Genomic DNA, 16,972 nt, shown 5'->3' on the forward strand with positions numbered 1-16,972 from the left:
ATATCAAATGACTACCATAATCACAGAGTCTAACACAACTGGAAGCCTCAGAATTGTCTTAGCAAACACTCTTCCACGATATGATGCAAGTAATATTTCCTACATAATACCTTCTTGTGATTTTCAAATCTTTTTCACAATACAAACCGTCACTGAGGCTATATAGCTATTTGTCCTGGAAATCAAGCATTTTTCATAAATCCTTCTATAATAAGTATTTGATTTAAAAACGAAAGAAGTATTTCCAGGCAATTTTCCTAATTTTAGAAGGTACATAAGAGCCATGTTACCAAAAAAACAAAGCAAACAGCAAAACAAAAATCTTACAAAGTATAATTAAGAAGCAAAGCATTATTGTTTGAATATACAATCTCATTATGAAGAACAGTTTAAAAATTTGTAAGTCCACACTTAAAAACACCTAGTAGTCTCTTATCTCTGAAACATTTAACAAACAAAATAGAAGCAAAAAGTACCTTGTAGAGTAAAATCCAGCAATACATATTCGTAAGCAAATTCTGTCTTTGTTTCCACTTGCGGTCTCTTCAGGGTAGAAAATATTTTTCCAGGGCTGCTATCATCAGGGTCTTCTAGCTTTCTAAGTCCGCACCCCATGGCAAAATCTGCAAGGAATTAAATTGCAGGAAAGGGGAGGGAGAGCAGCAAATTCTGTTGTTTAAGCTGCAAAAAGAAACTTATAGACTTAACTGCTTTGATTTTGTTTTCAGCTAAACCATAGATAACCAAAAAGAAAACATCTGGGTCCAAAGAAAGGAGTTGAAGAATTTTTCTATCCATTTTTCTGTAAAGTCATTGAACCCATGATTAAGCTACAGCTCCAGGAGGCTGGGCTTGATCTTAGAGAAACATGCAAGCTGCTACAACTTAGCGGAGAATTTCCATGCCACGTCAATTTACAGCCAGCCCCCTACCAGAGTTCTGTCGCTCAGGGCACCAGCGGTGCTTTGTCTATCCCAGTTGGCTGGATGATAAAAAGAGGTGTCCAAAAACGGAAATAAAAAGGCAAAAGGGCAACTTGGATGTAATTATCTACAAGTAGAAGATATATTCAGACATAGTGGCATACAATTCTTTTTCTGTTTTCCCTCTTCTCTCTGTCCTGCTACCCTCCTTCCTCTCAACTACTACCAAGAAAGCAAAAGGAGAGAGAGAGGGAGAGAGAAGCAGTAGGGGGGTGGAGAGAGAGAGAGAAAGAGAGAGAGAGAGAGAGAGAGGGAGAGAAAGAGAAAATGAAAAGAATGGATTCTCAACATATTTAGAAACAAAAATCATTTCCAGAAAGGAAGTCAGTTTTATGAGGAAACTATTTCTGGAGTCTAAAAGGAGAAAAGTAAAGTTAAAAAAACAGCACTTTAGTCTTGAGATAGTACTTTTGAGAATTTCTTTCCACATGAAGTTTCTTTCTGTTGGAAAAATCATATGCTAATTAAAAGAGCAAAGTGTAAAAAATTTATATTAAAATGTTTTCATAAAAAGACTTTACTTAATTGCAAAGGAGAGACAGTTACGTGTGTAATTAGTTTCCCCAACATCCTTAAAGAGTTTAAAACACTCTACTATTAGAAGGCTTATGATAGCAACTATAATACTTCTATAGATCTCAAAGTATCCATCATTAAAAAATAAAACAAAACTGACAACTTGATTCATTTATTTATTTTATTTTTTTGGAGATGTGGTCTTGCCTGTCACCTAGACTGGAGTGCAGTGGCCCAATCATGGTTAATTGCAGCCTGACCTCCCGGGCTCAAGCGATTTTTCCACCTCAGCTTCCCAAGTCACTGACACCACAGGGACATGTCACCACATCTGGCTCTTTTTTGTATTTTTGGTGAAGATAAGGTCTCACTATGTCGCCCAGGCTGGTTTTGAAATCCTCAGCTAAAGTGATCGTTCTGGATCGGCTTCCCAAAGTGCTGGGATTACAGGCGTGAGCCACTACCAATTCCATTCAGTCTTATAAATTGCCATTTAGCCAAGGTCAAGAACAATTTATAATGGACCAATTGTAATGAATGTTCATTGTGTTTTACCCTGTATAGGTCAGGAAGTATGGTGCACTCATCAAAACGGCGAGCCCTGGAATCAGGCTGCCTGGGTTCAAATCCTGCTTCTTAGGCCTACTAGAGATGTAATCTTGGGCAAGTTACTTGACCTCTTCAAGTTTCAGTTTCCTCCCCTGTATACGGTACTTACTTCATAGGCTTGTTATGAAGGCTGAATGAGATAATCTTATCTCATATCTTAACACTAGGCCTGGCTAATGGCACAAAATACATTTGTTGATGTGTGCACATTATAAAACAGGGTTAGGAGTAGGAATAGGAAGGAAGTGATTCTGCCACTGCTTCCATTATTTACAAAATAAACCCTTATCACAGTTGAGATTCTAGAGAGTACAAGCCTGAAAAATTTTTTCAATCACAGTGAAGCCTGAGCATGAAAACTCTCAAAAGGGGGATGGATTATTTATTTTATAGATCACTATTACCTTTTTTTCTTTTCCTACTGCCTACTTGCCTTTAAATGTTTCATTTCTCAGAAATGTCTTAGAGAAAAATTCCATAGTCTTTCATGCTCCAGGATGAGCACCGTCAGTGGTAAGCAATTTCTGGATGACTTTGACTAAAAAGACAGCCAACTCTGACCCAGTGTGACTCATCTGACTGTTCACAGTACATGCCTGTCATTTTCCATATCCTCTTTGGTATGGTGGGCTGTGAGGTCCTGTATGGCAGAAATGGTATCTTTGAAGGTCACTAGCATCTCCTGAAGTGCCTGGAAGATTATTTAAGTACCCATTATATTTATTAAATGCATGCTATATTCCAGCCACTGAACTAGGTGCTGGTACACAAGATAATTAAACATGGCCTCTGCCCTAAAGAAACTTATAGTGTAATGGGGAATACAGACTTATATGCAGATGATTTCAGTGTAATTTGGTAGATGCTGCAATAAAAGTATGTAAAAGATGCTACAGAAACTCAAGATGGGGCCTCTAACTCAGCCTGGAGGATGATGTCTGAGTTGTCATCAAGGATAAATATTTTTAAGATGATAAAGCAAGGTGGGTAGCCTGTGCCAGGAGAAGAGAAAAGCATGAGCAAAATCATGGAATCATGAAAGAGTATGGCATGTCGAAGGAAGATGAAACAGTTGACAATTACTAGAACATAAAATGTGAGAAAAGACTAAGCAGTAAGGGAGGCAAGGGGTAAGCTGTAATGAACTTTGTATACCATACAAAAGGGAATTTGGACTTTATTTTGTAGGCAACAAAGATGAGTCAAATAATCAAGTGAGGAGTCCGAAGCAGGCAAGTGACATCAGTTTGCCTTTTAGATTGGTTACTGTGGCTGATTTCAGGAAGATGGTTTTACTTAGAGCAAGAATGAAAACCAGTCAAGAGGGTCAATGCAATAGTCCAGTAGAGAGCTGATGACTGAACGAATGTGGTACATCAGTAGGTCCTTAAGGAATTATTTTTACCTTTAGTAAAAAAGAACTATAGTTCCTTAAGTTCATAATTGAACAATCACTTAAGTAATTTTCTCCTCCAAATTCTAACAAAATAAAATTTTATTAGACTCAATGATATTTTAAAAACATTTTCATTTATCAATATGGCACACATTCCTGCTATTATAACAATTATATGGGATTTCACTGCATTAATACAATGCTTACCAAGTAACATTTTGGTCATTTTCAAACTTTTACTGTGAGGATTTTTGTAAGGGTTACTTTTTTCCTCACTTTGGATTATTTTCTAAATACTTAGATTCTACTTCATAAATGGTCAAGTAGTTTACATACAAGAAACCAGTTAGAGAATGGGTGCAGTGGTTCATGCCTGTAATCCCAGCACTTTGGGAGGCCAAGGCAGGAGGATCACTTGAGGCTAGGAGTTCAAGACAAGGAAATCAATTAAGAAGCAATAAGCAGAGAAAATGCATTCTAATGACTAAATAACTCATGTGTTTTACTTACCTAAATTTGTGGTTGGCCATAAAACTGTTTAAGGTATCAATCTTATATATTTTAAGCTTTTATCAGTTGTTACTACATATTTTGCCTATATCTTTTATGCCTATATATTTACATTAAAACACTTTCATTCAAAAATTTTTCTCTGATGGGTGTGGTGGCTCACGCCTATAATCCAGTACTTTGGGAGGCCGAGGTGGGCAGATCACTTGAGGTCAGGAGTTCCAGACCATCCTGGCCAACATGGTAAAACCCCATCTGCGCTAAAAAAAAAACCAAAAATTAGTCAGGTGTGGTGGTGCATGCTTATAGTCTCGGCTACTCAGGAGGTTGAGGCATGAGAATTGCTTGAACCTGGGAAGCGGAGGTTGCAGTGAACCGAGATGGCGCCACTGCACTCCAGCCTGGGCAACAGAGTGAGGCTCTGTTTCTCACACACACAAATTTTTTTTTCTGCCTCTCCTTTGTGTCCTAAAGAATAATCTACAGCTCTTCAGTAGTATGTTTCTCTTTCTGGAACAAATATTGTTTTCTGTTTTTTGTTAGTTTTTTAAAAGTTAATACACTTAATTTTTTTAGAGCAGTTTTAGGTTCACAGCAAAATTGAACAGAAAGCAGATAATTCCCATCTGCTCCATTTTCCTACGTGCACAGCTTCCCCCACTATCACCATCCCACCAGAGTGGCATGTTTGTTACAATCGATGAACTTACATTGGCACATCATTATCTCCCAAAGTCCATAGCTGACATTAGGGTTCACTCCAGGTATACATTCTATGAGTTTTGACAAATGTATAATGACATGTATTCATCATTGTAGTGCTACACAGAGTAGTTTCACTGTCCTAAAAACTCTATGGTCCACTTATTGATTCCTCCTTACTGCTTTAACTCTGATTCATCTGGCAATGGTAATATAAAGGATAAGCTATAGATCCAAGTCATTTCTCTTCCAGCCTGATATCCAACTGTCACAACCACACTTGTTTCCATAGAGAACCTTTTATCAATGATGTTTCCTCAGGCTTATCATATATTAAATACTAACAATAATTAGGATACAATTTTGGAATAAATGTCTTCTAATTCTGGTCATATTTTCTGTAATGAATTATATTTGTTTGCTGCCAATGGCAGATTTCAGGGACAGCTTTCAGTTCTGTATTGTAAATAGGGTTTCCCCAAGTGCAGGTTTGTACGTGGCTAGGTATGATGGAGATGTATTATCAATTCTTGCCTGTGCTCTAGTATGGACTCCCTTAGTCCTTGAATGAATGAAGGAAATTTATGAAAATGTAGCATAGGCCAGGCATGGTGGCTCACACCTGTAATCCCTGCACTTTGGGAGGCCAAGGTGGGCGGATCATCTGAGGTCGGGAGTTTCAGACCAGCCTGACCAACATGGAGAAACCGTCTCTATTAAAAATACAAAATGTACCAGTGCCGGGCATGGTGGCACATGCCTGTAATCCCAGCTACTCAGGAGGCTGAGGCAGGAAAATCGCTTGAACCTGGGAGGCGGAGGTTGTGGTAAGCTGAGAGCGCGCTATTGCACTCCAGCTTGGGCAACAAGAGGGAAACACCATCTCAAAAAAAAAAAAGAAGAGAAAAGAAAACATAGCATAATATTCTGATAGCTACTAGGCAACTTTGGATCACCTGAGTTTACCAAAGGCACAGTGCTTCTAAGAGTTAATTATGTATCATCCAACCCATTCCCTACAGAGAAAACTTGCACAATAGTAACTTTTAAATGTAGTCTATCTTGGATATCCCTTCTCAAAGAAGTAAATTCAACAACTCAAGTATTTATGGAGTGTCTACTGTATATGTAAGGCACTACCTGGACACAAAGATGAAAAAGCCACATTTTATGCTCTGCAGAATTCACAAGCTAGCAGACCAATGCTGAGTTTTAACTACTTACTGTTTCATCATGTAGTCAAGTGTCCCAAGATGTTAATGACTTATTGAAAAACATCACTTATTGAAAAAGCCATTCTTTGTTTAATGTTTAGAAATGATACATTTATCACATACTTTATGGTTTAGATAAACTATGATTTGTATTTTGACTTTTAATTTTGTTCTATAATCTGGCTTTTCAGCAATACACACTTCAAAATGTTTATGGGTTTATAATTTTTCAATGTCCAGAAGTTACAAAAAATATATATATATTTTAAAAAGTTACTGACTATTCTTAACTATTTAGTCTTCTGGAGCAGTGTTTTCAAACTGTGTATGGCAGAACTCTTTGGTTCCAAAGAGGTGCCAGCTTTGGTGAAGAGAGGGGGTTTGATCATGAGGGGAGGCCAAGCAGGCAGGCTCTGGGTTTCCCTCCATCCTTTCTTCAAACAGAACAGCCTAGTTTTGATCAGTGTTATACACCAGTAACAAAGAATGTAAAAGCCCTAACTATCAGAACATGACACCATTTACATTAGAAATAAACTAGGAATAAATCCATCAAAATACTAAGCCAGACTTATATGTAGACAATCATAAAGCCTTACTGACCAGCATTAAAGGAGATTTAAGTAAATGGGTATATATTCATAGTCATTTTTAGGAACCCTTAACATAGTAAATATGTCAACCTCCCCCAGCCCTTGACACCTATCATTGAGCTATACGTTTAATGCAATGGTGACCTAAACCCATCAGGTCTTTTGCAGGGAACTTGTCAAGTTGATTTTAACAGTTATGTGGAAGATAAAAGGGCAAAAAATGGCTAAGATTCTTCTGAAGAAGGATAAGGAGGACAGACAAGTTCTTCATATGTTAAAATTTAGTATAAAACTACATTAATTAAAATAGTGTTTTTAGCAATGCATAGATAAATTAGCCAATACAACAAAGAGCCTAGAAATAGACGTGGCACATGAAAATGTAATATATGATGAAGGTGGCGTGGTAGGTCAGTGGAGAAATGGAACTGAGACAACTAGTTATCCATATGAGGAAATACTGGATCCCTACCTCCTGTTATATAAAAAAGTTTCAGTTATATATAAAGAACTTAAACATCGAAAGCAATTTTAAAAAATTTCTTTTTCTTTTTTTCTTTACTTTTTAAAATTTTACTTTAAGTTCTGGGATGCATGTGGAGACTGTGCAGGTTTGTTACACAGGTATACATGTGCCATGGTAGTTTGCTGCACCTACCAACCTGTCTTCTAGGTTTTAAGCCCCACGTGCCTTAGGTATTTCTCCTAATGCTCTCCCTCTTCTTGCCCCCATCCCCCGACAGGCCCTGGTGTGTGATGTTCCCCCTCTGTGTCCAAGTGTTCTCATTGTTCAACTCACACTTATGAGTGAGAAAATGCAGTGCTTGGTTTTCTGTTCCTGTGCTAGTTTGCTGAGAATGATGGTTTCCAGCTTCATCCACGTCCCTGCAAAGGACATGAACACATTCTTTTGTATAGCTGCATAATATGTGCCACATTTTCTTTATCCAGTCTATCATTGATAGGCATTTGGGTTGGTTCCAAGTCTTTGCTATTGTAAATAGTGCTGCAGTAGACATACGTGTGCATGTGTCTTTAGTAGAATGATTTATAATCCTTTGGGTATATACCCGTTAATGGGATTGCTGAGTCAACTGGTATTTCTGGTTCTAGAACCTGGAGGAATCGCCACACTGTATTTCACAATGGTTGAACTAATTTACACTTCTACCAACAGTGTAAAGGCGTTCCTATTTCTCCACAGCGTTGCCAGCATCTATTGTTTCCTGACTTTTTAATCATTGCCTTTCTAACTGGTGTGAGATAGTATCTCATTGTGGTTTTGACTTGCCTTTCTCTAATGAGCAGTGATAATGAGCTTTTCTTCATATGTTTGTTGGCTGCATAAATGTCTTCTTTCGAGAAGTGTCTGTTCATATCCTTCACCCACTTTTTGATGGGGATGTTTGTTTTTTTTCTAGCAAATTTGTTTAAGATTCTTGTAGATTTTGGATATTAGACCTTTGCCAGATGGATAGATTGCAAAAATTTTCTCCCATTCTATAGGTTGCCTGTTCATGCTGATGATAGTTTCTTTTGATGTGCAGAAGTTCTCTAGTTTAATTAGATCCCATTTGTCAATTTTGGCTTTTGTTGCAATTGCTTTTGGTGTTTTAGTCATGAAGTATTTGCCCATGCCTATGTCTTGAATGGTATTGCCTAGGTTTTCTTCTAGGGTTTTTATGGTTTTGAGTTTTACATTTAAGTCTTTAATCCACCTTGAGTTAATTTTTGTGTAAGGTGTAAGGAAGGGGTCCAGTTTATGTTTTCTGCATATGGCTAGCCAGTTTTCCCAGCACCATTTATTAAACATGGAATCCTTTCCCCATTGCTTGTTTTTGTCAGGTTTGTTGAAGATCTGATGGTTGTAGATGTGTGGTGTTATTTCTGAGGTCTCTGTTCTGTTCCAGTGGTCTATATCTCAGTTTTGGTACCAGTATCATGCTGTTTTGGTTACTGTAGTCTTGTAGTATAGTTTGAAGTCAGGTAGCATGATGCCTCCAACTTTGTTCTTTTTGCTTAGGATAAAAAGCAAAAATTTTACACTTTTATGTGCAAATGTGGTTATTTATTCTGGCTTAGAGTACAAGAGTGCTTTTAAGGTAAAAATGATAACCATAAAATAAAATTTAATAAATATAATTAAGGCTTCTATTCATTAAGATTCCTTAATGTGAAAAGGCAAGATACAAATTGGTGGGTGATACTTGCAAATTATCAACTAATAAAGGAATTGTATCCAGCAATCCCATTACTAGATATTTATCCAGAAGAAAGAATGTCAGTGTGTCAAAGAAATATTGGCACCCCCATGTATATTGTAGCAGTAATCACAATAGACAAGACATGGAAGCAATTTAAGTGTCTTTCAGTGGATGAATCGATAAAGAAAATGTGTGAGCGTGCTCACACACACACGCGAATACTATTCAGTCATAAAAGAGAATGAAATCCTGTTATTTGTGGCAACACATAAGAATCTGGAGGACATTATGTTAAGTGAAATAAACCAGACACAGAAAGACAAATACCATATGAGCTCGCTCATATGTGGAATCCAGTGTAGTTGATCTCATAGAAGAGTGGAACAGAGGTTACTAGAGGTTGAGAAGGGTAGAAGGAAGTGGGGGTGATAAAGAGAGATTAGTTAAAAGATACAAAATTTCAGCTAGATAGGGGGAATAAGTTCCAGTATTCTATAGCACTGTAGTGTTACTTTAGTTAACAATGACACATTATATATATTTTTCAAGTAACTGGAAGAGAAGACACTGAATGTTCCCAACACAAATAGATGATAAATGTTTGGGATGACGTATGCTAAATACTCTGATCTTATCACTATAAATTATATGTATTGAAACATGACTATGTACCTCATAATTATGTACAGTTGTGCCAATTTAAAAAATAAATCTAAAAAATGCAGAGAGAAAAAGTATGTAAAGAACTCCTGCAAATAAGTAAAGAAAAAGACAAGCCAATAGAAAAACAGGCACAAAATATAAATAGGCATGTCACAGGCAAAGTAACATATATGGTTCAAGTATATATGAGGAGATGCGCAACTTCAATTGTATTTGGAGAAATGTAAATCCAAACCATAGTAAGGTAACATTTTAAAAAGTTATGGCAAAGTATAAATAATACTGTATAAAACTTACCACCTTGCGCATTTTGAAGTGTACAATTCAATGGCATTAAGTGCATTCACAATGTTGTACAATGAACGCCACCATCTAGCTCCAGAACTTTTCATCATCCCAAGAAGAAACCCCATTACCAATTAAGCATTCACTCTCCATTCCAATTTTCCCAGAGCCCCTGGGAGCCACTTACCCACTTCCCGTCTCTATACATTTGCCTGTTCTGGATATTTCATATAATGGAATCATACAGTATGTGGCTTTTTGTGTCTTGGTTCTTTTTTATTGTTTTTTATTTTATTTTATTTTTATTTTTTGGCTGAGACTCACTCTGTGGCCCAGGTTGGAGTGCAGTGGTGCGATCTCAGTTCGCTGAACCTCTGCCTCCTAGGTTCAAGCAATTCTCGTGCCTCTGCCTCCTGAGTAGCTGGGACTACAGGCAGGAGCCACCATGCTCAGCTAATTTTTTTCGTATTTTTAGTAGAGATGGGGTTTCGCCACGTTGGCCAGGCTGGTCTCGAACTCCTGGCTGCAAGTGATCCACCTGCCTTAGCTTCTCAAAGTGCTGGGATTACAGGGTTTGTCATAGATAGCTTTTATTACCTTGCGGTATGCTGATTTTGCTGAGGGTTTTAATGATAAGGCAATGCTGGATTTTGTCAAATGCTTTTTATGCATCTATTAAGATGATCATATGATGTTTGTTTTTAATTCCATTTATGTGATGTATCACATTTATTGACTTGCATATGTTAAACCATTCCTGCATCCCTGGTATGAAACCCACTTGATCATGGTGGATTATCTTTTTGATATTCGGCTAGCTAGTGTTGGATTTGGTTAGCTAGTATTTGTTGGATTTGGTTAGCTAGTATTTTGTTGAGGATTTTTGCGTCTATGTACTTCAAGGATATTGGTCGGTAATGTTCTATTCTTTTGTTATGTCCTTTCCTGGTTTTGGTGTTCGGGTGATACTGGCTTCACAGAACTATTTAGGGAGAATTCCCTCTTTATCTTTTGGAATAGTTTAAGTAAGGTTGGTATATTCTTTTTGAATGCCTGAGAGAATTCAGCTGTGAATCCATCTGCTCTTGGACATTTTTTTTTTTGTTGGCAATTTTAAAAATTACTATTTCAATCTTGCTACTTGTTATTGGTCTGTTCAGTTTCTATTTCTTCCTAGTTTAATCTAGGAGGGTTGTATATTTCCAGGAGTTTGTCTGTCTCCTCTAGATTTTCTAGTTTGTGTGTGTAAAGGTGTTCATAGTAGCCTTGAGTGATCTTTTGTATTTCTGTGGTATCAGCTGTAATATCTCCTGTTTCATTTCTAATTAAGCTTATTATTATCTTTCTTTTCTTGGTTAACTTTGCTGATGGTCTATTAATTGTTTTTTATCTTTTCAAAGAACCAACTTTTTGCTTCATTTATCTTTTGTATTGTTTTATGGTTTCAATTTCATTTGGTTCTGCTGTGATCTTTGTTGTTTCTTTTCTTCTGCTGGGTTTGGGTTTGGTTTGTTCTTGTTTTTCTAGTTTCTTGAAGTGTGGCCTTAGATTATTTGTGCTCTTCTGTTTTTTTGATGTAGGCATTTAATGCTATGAACTTTCCTCCTACCACTTTTACTGTATCCCAGAGGCTTTGATAAGTTGTGTCCCTATTACCATTCAGTGAATTTCCAGTTTTATTCCACTGTGGTCTGAGAGGGTACTTGATATAATTTCAATTTTTAAAAATTTATTGATATTTGTTTTGTGGCCTATCATATGGTCTATCTTGGAGAATGTTCTATGTGCTGATGAAAAGAGTGTATATTCTGCAGTTGTTGGGTAGAATGTTCTATAAATATCTGATAAGTGCATTTGTTCTAGGGTACAGCTTAAGTCCATTGTTTCTTTGTTGATTTTCTGTCTTGATGACCTGTATAGTGCTGTTAGTGGAGTACTGAAATCCCCACTATTATTGTGTTGCCATCTATTCATTTTGTACGTCTAGTAATAATTGTTTTATAAATTTGGGACCTCCCAAGTTAGGTACATATATATTTAGGATTGTGATATTTTCCTGTTGGACTGATTTTTTAAATCATTATATAACGTCCTTCTTTATCTTTTTAAACTGTTGCTGCTTTAAAATTTGTTTTGTCTGATGTAAGAATAACTACTCCTACTCACTTTTAGTTTCCCTTTACATGGAATATCTTTTTCCACTACTTTCTCTTAGATGTTTGTGAGTCCTCATGCATTAGGTGAGTATCTTGAAGACAGTAGACACTTGTTTGGTGGATTTTTATCCATTCTGCCATTCTGCAAATTTTTTTAAACTTGAAATGTTATCGAGACCATCCTGGCTAACATGGTGAAACCCTGTCGCTAGTAAAAAAACAAAACAAAACAAAAAACTTGCCGGGTGAGGTGGCAGGTGCCTGTAGTCCCAGCTACTCGGGAGGCTGAGGCAGGAGAATGGCGTAAACCTGGGAGGCGGAGCTTGCAGTGAGCTGAGATCCGGCCACTGCACCCTAGCCTGGGCAACAGAGCGAGACTCCGTCTCAAAAAAAAAAAAAACAAAAAAACGTGAAATATTATTATTTATGTATTGGCATATACTAGATTATTTAAAGCTGTTAAAAATTATTTAAAATAGTTTAAAAAAGTTAATATACTTTAAGTTCTAGGGTACATGTGCACAACGTGCAGGTTTTTCACATATGTATACATGTGCCATGTTGGTGTGCTGCACCCATTAACTTGTCATTTACATTAGGTATGTCTCCTAATGCTATCCCTTCCCCCTTCCCCCACACCATGACAGGCCCCGGTGTGTGATGTTCCCCACTCTGTGTCCAAGTGTTCTCCTTGTTCAATTCTCACCTATGAGTGAGAACATGCGGTGTTTGGTTTTCTGTCCTTACGATAGTTTGCTCAGAATGATGGTTTCCAGCTTCATCCATGTCCCTACAAAGGACAGGAACTCATCCTTTTTTATGGCTGCATAGTATTCCATGGTGTATATGTGCCCCATTTTCTTAATCCAGTCTATCGTTGATGAACATTTGGGTTGGTTCCAAGTCTTTGCTATTGTGAATAGTGCCACAATAAACATACATGTGCATGTGTCTTTATAGCAGCATGATTTATAATCCTTTGGGTATATACCCAGTAATAGATGGCTGGGTCAAATGGTATTTCTAGTTCTAGATCCTTGAGCCATTCTGTAAATTTTAAGTAGCGTGTTTAGGCCATTTACATTCAACGTTAGTACTGAGATGTGAGGTGCTGTTTTATTCATAGTGCTAGTTGTTGCCTACATACCTTGTTTTTTGTTTTCCATTGTGTTATTGGTTTATAGGCCCTGTGAGATTTATGCTTTAAGGAGTTTCTATTTTGGTGTATTTCAAAGTTGTGTTTCAAGATTTAGAACTCCTTTTAGCAATTCTTGTAGTGCTGACTTGGTAGTGGTGAATTCTCTCGGCATTTTTTTTTTTTTTGCTAAAAAATACTTTATTTTTCCTTCATTTATGAAGCTTTGTTTTGCTAGATACAAAATGCTTGGCTGGTAATTATTTTGTTTCAGGAGGCTAAAGACAAACCCGATCCCTTCTGGCTTGTAAGGTTTCTGCTGAAAAACCTGTTGTTAATCTCATAGGTTTTCCTTTATAGGTTACCTAATGCTTTTGCCTCATAGCTCTTAACATTCTTTCTTTTGTCTTGACTTTAGATAACCTGATGACTATGTGCCTGGGTGATGATCTTTTTGTGATGAATTTCCCAGATGTTCTTAGAGTTTCTTGTATTTGGATGTCTAGATCTCTAGTGAGGTCAGGGAAGTTTTCCTTGACTGTTCCCTCAAATATGTTTTCCAAACTCTTAGATTTCTCTTCTTCCTCAGGAACACCAATTATTCTTAGATTTGGCTGCTTAACATAGTCCCAACTTTCTTGGAGGTCTTGTTCTTTTTTTTTTTTTTAGAGACGGAGTCTCGCTCTGTCACCTAGGCTGGAGTGCAGTGCCCGATCTCGGCTCACCACAACCTCCTCCTCCCTGGTTCAAGCAATTCCCCTGCCTCACCTTTCCGAGTAGCTGGGATTACAGGTGCACGCCACCACACCCGGCTAATTTTTTTGTATTTTTGGTAGAGACGGGGTTTCACCATATTGGCCAGACTGGCCTTGAACTCCTGACCTCAGGCAATCTGCCTGCCTCGGCCTCCCAAAGTGCTGAGTAATCCTAGCTGTGTCAGGCCTGTTCATTTTTTTTAAAATTCTTTTTTCTTTGTCCTTGTCTGATTGGGTTAATTCAAAAGCGTTGTCTTTGAGCTCTGAAGTTCTTCTTCTACTTGTTTGATTCTATTGTTGAAACTTTCAAGTGCATTTTGTATTTCTCTAAATGTGTCTTTCATTTTCAGATGTTGTGATAGTTTTTCTTTATGATATCTATTTCTCTGGAGCATTTTTCATCCACACTCTGTATTGTTTTTTAAATTTTCTTTCTCTAGTATGTTTTCGAGTAGCTTAATAATCATCCTTCTGAATTTTTCATCTGGCAATTCAGAGATTTCCTCTTGGTTTGGATCCATTGCTGGGAGCTAGTGTGGTCTTTTGGGGGTGTTATAGAAACTTGTTTTGTCATAACACCAGAATTACTTTTCTGATTCTTGCTAATTTGGGTAGACTATTTCAGTGGAACAATCTGAAACTCAAGGGCTGCTGCTCAGATTCTTTTGTCCCATGGGGTGATCCCTTGATGTGGTGCACTCCCCCTTTCCCTAAAGATGGGGGTCTGGTGAGCCATACTGCAGACTGATTGTTATTGCTCTTCTGGGTCTAGCCATCCAGTGGTGCTACTAGGCTCTAGGCTGGTGCTGCGGAATGTCTGTGAAGAGTCCTGTGATGCAATTCATCTTTAGGTCTCCCAGTTGTGGATACCAGCACCTGTTCTGGTAGAGATGGTAGGGGAGTGACATAGACTCTGTGAGTCCTTGGTTGTAGATATGTTTAGTGTGCCTGCTTTCTCAAATGCTGGTTATGCCAGCAGTGAAGCTGTCACCTGAACAGAATCAGAACCACTGGTTAGCCAGGATGTTGCAGGCAGTGGAATTAGCTGTTGTTTTCTCCTTCCTTGGAACAGGGTTGTTCTGCCATGAGTTGCTGTAATGTCCTGAGTTGGTTGACCTCTAGCCGGGAGTTGGTGTTTTTGAGACAGCACCAGAGTTTTTCACCTGTCTTGTGGGAATTTGTAGTGGCCTGCCAGTTATTTTAAAGGATCTGTGATTTGTTTTGGTTTTCCTGATATGCTCCTGAAGTGGTTGCTGGAGCAAAAGTTCATGGTGTGAATCTCCCCAAACTGTTCTGTTCATCCAAGTGGGAGCTGCACATCAGCCCTGTCTCCTGACCACCATCTTCCCTCTCCCACTTTATTCTTTTTTATTGCTGAGTAATAGTCCATCGTATAGATATATCACATTTGTTTATCCATTCATCAGATGATGGACATGTGGGCTATTTCCACCTTTTGTCTATTGTGAATACTGTTGTTATAAATAAACACTAGTGAGACGATACTTTACACCTATCTGACAACAATTAACACAGACAATACCAAGTATTGGAGAGATCTATTCAAGGGTATATTGCTGAGCAGAGTGTAAATTTGTTTAACCATTGGAAAATAACTTGGCATTATTTTGAAAAAATGGAACACTCATACTCTCTATGATCCAGCAATTTCATTCCCATGTATATATCCAACAGAAATGTTAGCATATAGGCACCAGGAGACATATACAACAGTGTTAATAGTAGTATTGTTTCTAAGAGCCAAAACTTGAATCACTGAAGTGTGTATCAATGGCCATTTCTTTTAAGGCATTCTGCTCTAAAGGGAAGGAAAGAAATGGTGCAGTAATGGAGGTTGAGGTTTTTTTTTTTTTTTTTTTTTTTTAATGGGAGGAAAAATAGCACACTTGTATGCTGAGGCACTACTTCAATGGAAAAGGAAAAAAAAATAGCAAGAATTTCTGAATAACCTGGTTTCTCAGACACTTAGCTTCAATTTATCTGCCTGTTCTGGAGGGCGCTGTATATACCTTTCAGTTTCAGGTTTTACCTATGTTCACTTGCCATTTTTTAAAAAAACTTGTATTAGGTTCAGGGTACATGTGCCTGTTTGTTACATAGGTAAATTGTGTGTCATGGCAGTTTGGTGTACAGATTATTTCTCCACCCAGGTAAAAAGCATAGTACCTGATAGGCGGTTTTTCAGTCTTCACTCTCCTTTCTTCCTCCACCCTCAAGTAGGCCCCAGAGTCTGCTGTTTCCTTCTTTGTGTCCATATGTACTCAATGTTTTGCTCCTACTTATAAGTGAGAACATATGACATTTGGTTTTCTGTTCCTGTGTTGGTTAACTTAGGATAATGGCGTCCAGCTCCACCCACGTTGCTGTAAAGGATATGATCTTGTTCTTTTTTATGGTTGCATAGTATTCCATGGTGTATATGTACCACCTTTTCTTTATTTAGTCTACTGTTGATGGGCATTTAGGGAAGATTCCGTGTCTTTGCTATTGTGAACAGTGCTGCAATAAACATGGGAGTGGAATTTTTGTTTTTTTTTTTTTTTTTTTACAGTAGAATGATTTATACTCCTTTGGATATATACTCAATAATGGGATTGCCGAGTCAAATCATAATTATGGTTTGTGTTCTTTGAGAAATCACCAAACTGCTTTCTATAATGGCTGAAGTAATTTACATTCCCACCAGCAGTGTATATATGTTCCTTTTCTCTGCAAACTTGCCAGCATCTGTTGTTTCTTGACTTTTTAATAATATTCATTCTGCCTAGTGTGAGATGGTATCGCAGTGTGGTTTTGATTTGCATTTCTGTAATGATAAGTGATGTTAAGCATTTTTTATATACGTGTTGGCCACATGTATATATTCTTTTGAGAAGTGTCTATTTATGTCCTTTGCCTTTTTGATGAGATTGTTTTCTGCTTATCGATTTGTTTAAATTCCTTATAGATTCTGGGTATTAGAGCTGTTTTGGATTCATAGTTTGAAAATATTTTCTCCCATTCTGTAGATTGTCTGCTTACTCCATTGATAGTTTATTTTGCAATGTGGAAACTCTTTAGTTTAATTAGGTCCCATTTGTCAATTTTTGTTTTTGTTGCAATTGCTGTTGGCATCCTCAAAAGCAATTGCATAGGACCTTCTGCCAGGTCCTATGTCCAGAATGGTATTTCCTAGGTTGCCTTCCAAGGTTTTTAGTTTTAGGTTTTACATTTAAGTCTTTAATCCATTT

The 16,972-nt window shown here is 37.5% G+C and overlaps 1 protein-coding gene across 3 annotated transcripts in view; it reads right to left on the bottom strand.

The window, feature by feature from the left end:
• The window catches only part of RFTN2 (raftlin family member 2), a 111,461-nt gene that overhangs the window by 92,932 nt on the left and 1,557 nt on the right, over positions 1–16,972 (bottom strand). Inside the window, exon 2 of one of the 3 annotated variants that reach the window (XM_009182693.4) lies at positions 477–623. In XM_009182693.4, coding sequence (XP_009180957.2) covers positions 477–615 — 139 coding nt within the window. In that variant the 5' untranslated portion in view covers positions 616–623. Of the gene's footprint in view, positions 1–476; positions 1,213–16,972 lie in introns of those variants that run through there. The other 2 variants (XM_009182694.4, XM_003907768.5) reach the window with 2 other exon arrangements.

The sequence above is a fragment of the Papio anubis genome, chromosome 10, assembly GCF_008728515.1.
Source record: "Papio anubis isolate 15944 chromosome 10, Panubis1.0, whole genome shotgun sequence".
NCBI lineage: Eukaryota > Metazoa > Chordata > Mammalia > Primates > Cercopithecidae > Papio > Papio anubis.